At 48.4% G+C, this 1,974-nt stretch overlaps 1 protein-coding gene across 1 annotated transcript in view; it reads right to left on the reverse strand.

Annotated features, from left to right (window-relative positions):
* Nucleotides 1-8: 8 nt before the first annotated feature.
* The window catches only part of klhdc8a (kelch domain containing 8A), a 32,701-nt gene continuing 30,735 nt past the window's right edge, over nucleotides 9-1,974 (reverse strand). The window contains exons 7-9 of the mRNA XM_031875933.1: nucleotides 1,583-1,684; nucleotides 1,235-1,383; nucleotides 9-241 (exon numbers count right to left, since the gene is read on the reverse strand). Coding sequence (XP_031731793.1) covers nucleotides 188-241; nucleotides 1,235-1,383; nucleotides 1,583-1,684 — 305 coding nt within the window. The 3' untranslated portion in view covers nucleotides 9-187. The remainder of the gene's footprint in view (nucleotides 242-1,234; nucleotides 1,384-1,582; nucleotides 1,685-1,974) is intronic.

Raw genomic sequence — 1,974 nt, forward strand, 5'->3', positions numbered from 1 at the left:
GCGCTCAGTGTCCGTACAGCCCCAGCAGGGGGCGGTGCCGTCTGTTACTGTACATCTCAAAGGCAGGGGGACTTTCACTCTGACTCCATCTCTGTTCTTTTCTAATGCTTATATCTTTTATATTGCACTACAGTCCGAGTCAGGAGGGTCGTCCAGAGGAGTGGGATCGCCGATCCGCTGCATTCAATTACAGATACTCTTCCTCTTTCACGTACAGGATCTCGTGGGCCGAGCTGGGAACCTGAGCGAGAGAGAGACAAGATATTTCATGTCAGTACCTCATGATACGTAACCATTTAACTCAGTAAAAAACTGAATCATTAAGGGTGCTTCAACACCTGTAGTCGGTTCCTTTGATCCGGACCAATGATACATTGATGCAGTTTAGTTTATTTTCCACAACGAAACAAGACTGACAGGGAACTTCTTGACGATGGTCACCCTACATCATCAGGACCCACGTGGAGAAATCAAAGTCTGGTGACTGACAGTTTACGCACTTTAATGCCTCTGAAATGTATATTTACGTTCTTTAATTAAGACGTGTTACCTCGCGGGATCGCTGTCACACACTTGGAACAAAGTACACAGAGCTGAATACAAGCACAACAACTTTACAAGGTTTTGACCTGTTTATCAGTTAAAGTACCCGCGCTGACGTGCTCATATACATGGTCTTGATTACACATCAATAAGATCCCTTGCTGAACAGATTTCATGATCAACGGATGCATCTATAAGTAGTGACATCATTGCTAAAATACCGTGTCTGCCGTGATAAAATCTTGTGGTTGGTTCGTTTGATTTTCACTCAACAAATCTTAACCAAACTAACCGGATCAAACCTGACCTGAGTTTGATAAAACCAAACCATACAGGTTAGGTGTGAAAGCACCCGTAGGCCCGGTTTGCTTCTTTCCTTTTAAGTGGACGGGCCTTTCACACAGGACACGGTTTGCACTGCTTTTGCCTCCCCCCTCTGGCTGTGAGAGGAGCTACACGGACTCTGTCGACGCGGCTTCTGACTGCAGGCCTGCGGACGAGCTCGCCAGTTCTAAGTACAGAAGGCTTAAGGTACATGGACTTATTGTACAAACTTGTGGGCTTGAATGTAACAGACTTTCATGTAAAACATCTGCACACAAAGTCAACATCTGTCACCGCGCCTGTGCTCAGCTTGTGTTGAGTTATTGTAATCATGCACCGTTTACGGTTAAGTCCGGCGCGAGTCTACCTGGTTGACTCCTCCCACCACCAGGAGGCGGTCTCTGATGACGATGGAGGAGGTGGAGCATCGGGGGAAGTTCATGGGGGCCAACCTCTCCCACTTCTTCCTCTGAGAGTGGAAGGCCTCCACCGTGTCCAGCGCCGAGGGCTCGTGACCTGCAACAAGACCCAAAGGTAGTCATCTATTTATTTCATCGGGATTTATTGTAAACAAAGAATGCAGCGCATGACTTCAGTCACGTGAACACTGATATGTAGGTTAATCTAACCTTTAAGATTGTTCTGGATGAATTAAACACCATGGATGCAGCGAGATTCAATCAATATTTGCATCAAACAGAAGGTCTGCTCTTACCGAGTCCTCCTGCTACAATCATCCGGCCGCGTAGGAAAGCGGCGGCAAAGTCGGCCCTCTTTGTTTTCATCGCCACCGTCTCCTCCGACTTCAACCAGGCGCCTGCAGAGGACGACACGACAGCTGACATGAGCGGATGTGTGTGTGTGTGTGAGCTGGTGTGTGTGCAGGCTTACGAAGTGGCTGAGGGTTATTGGGTCAGTGGCACTGTGGTCTCTGTTCTGGTCGGACAGGATGCCGCTGAGCTCTGTTTTCTGAGCGTGACCCGCGCAAACAGGTCACCCTTAAGCCAGCTGCAGCCATGTACAACACACTAACACACACACACACGCACACACACACACACAGACACACACACACACACACACACACACACACACACACACACACAC

The sequence above is a fragment of the Anarrhichthys ocellatus genome, unplaced genomic scaffold (genome assembly GCF_004355925.1).
Source record: "Anarrhichthys ocellatus isolate YVR2014 unplaced genomic scaffold, GSC_Weel_1.0 scaffold100, whole genome shotgun sequence".
Lineage (NCBI taxonomy): Eukaryota > Metazoa > Chordata > Actinopteri > Perciformes > Anarhichadidae > Anarrhichthys > Anarrhichthys ocellatus.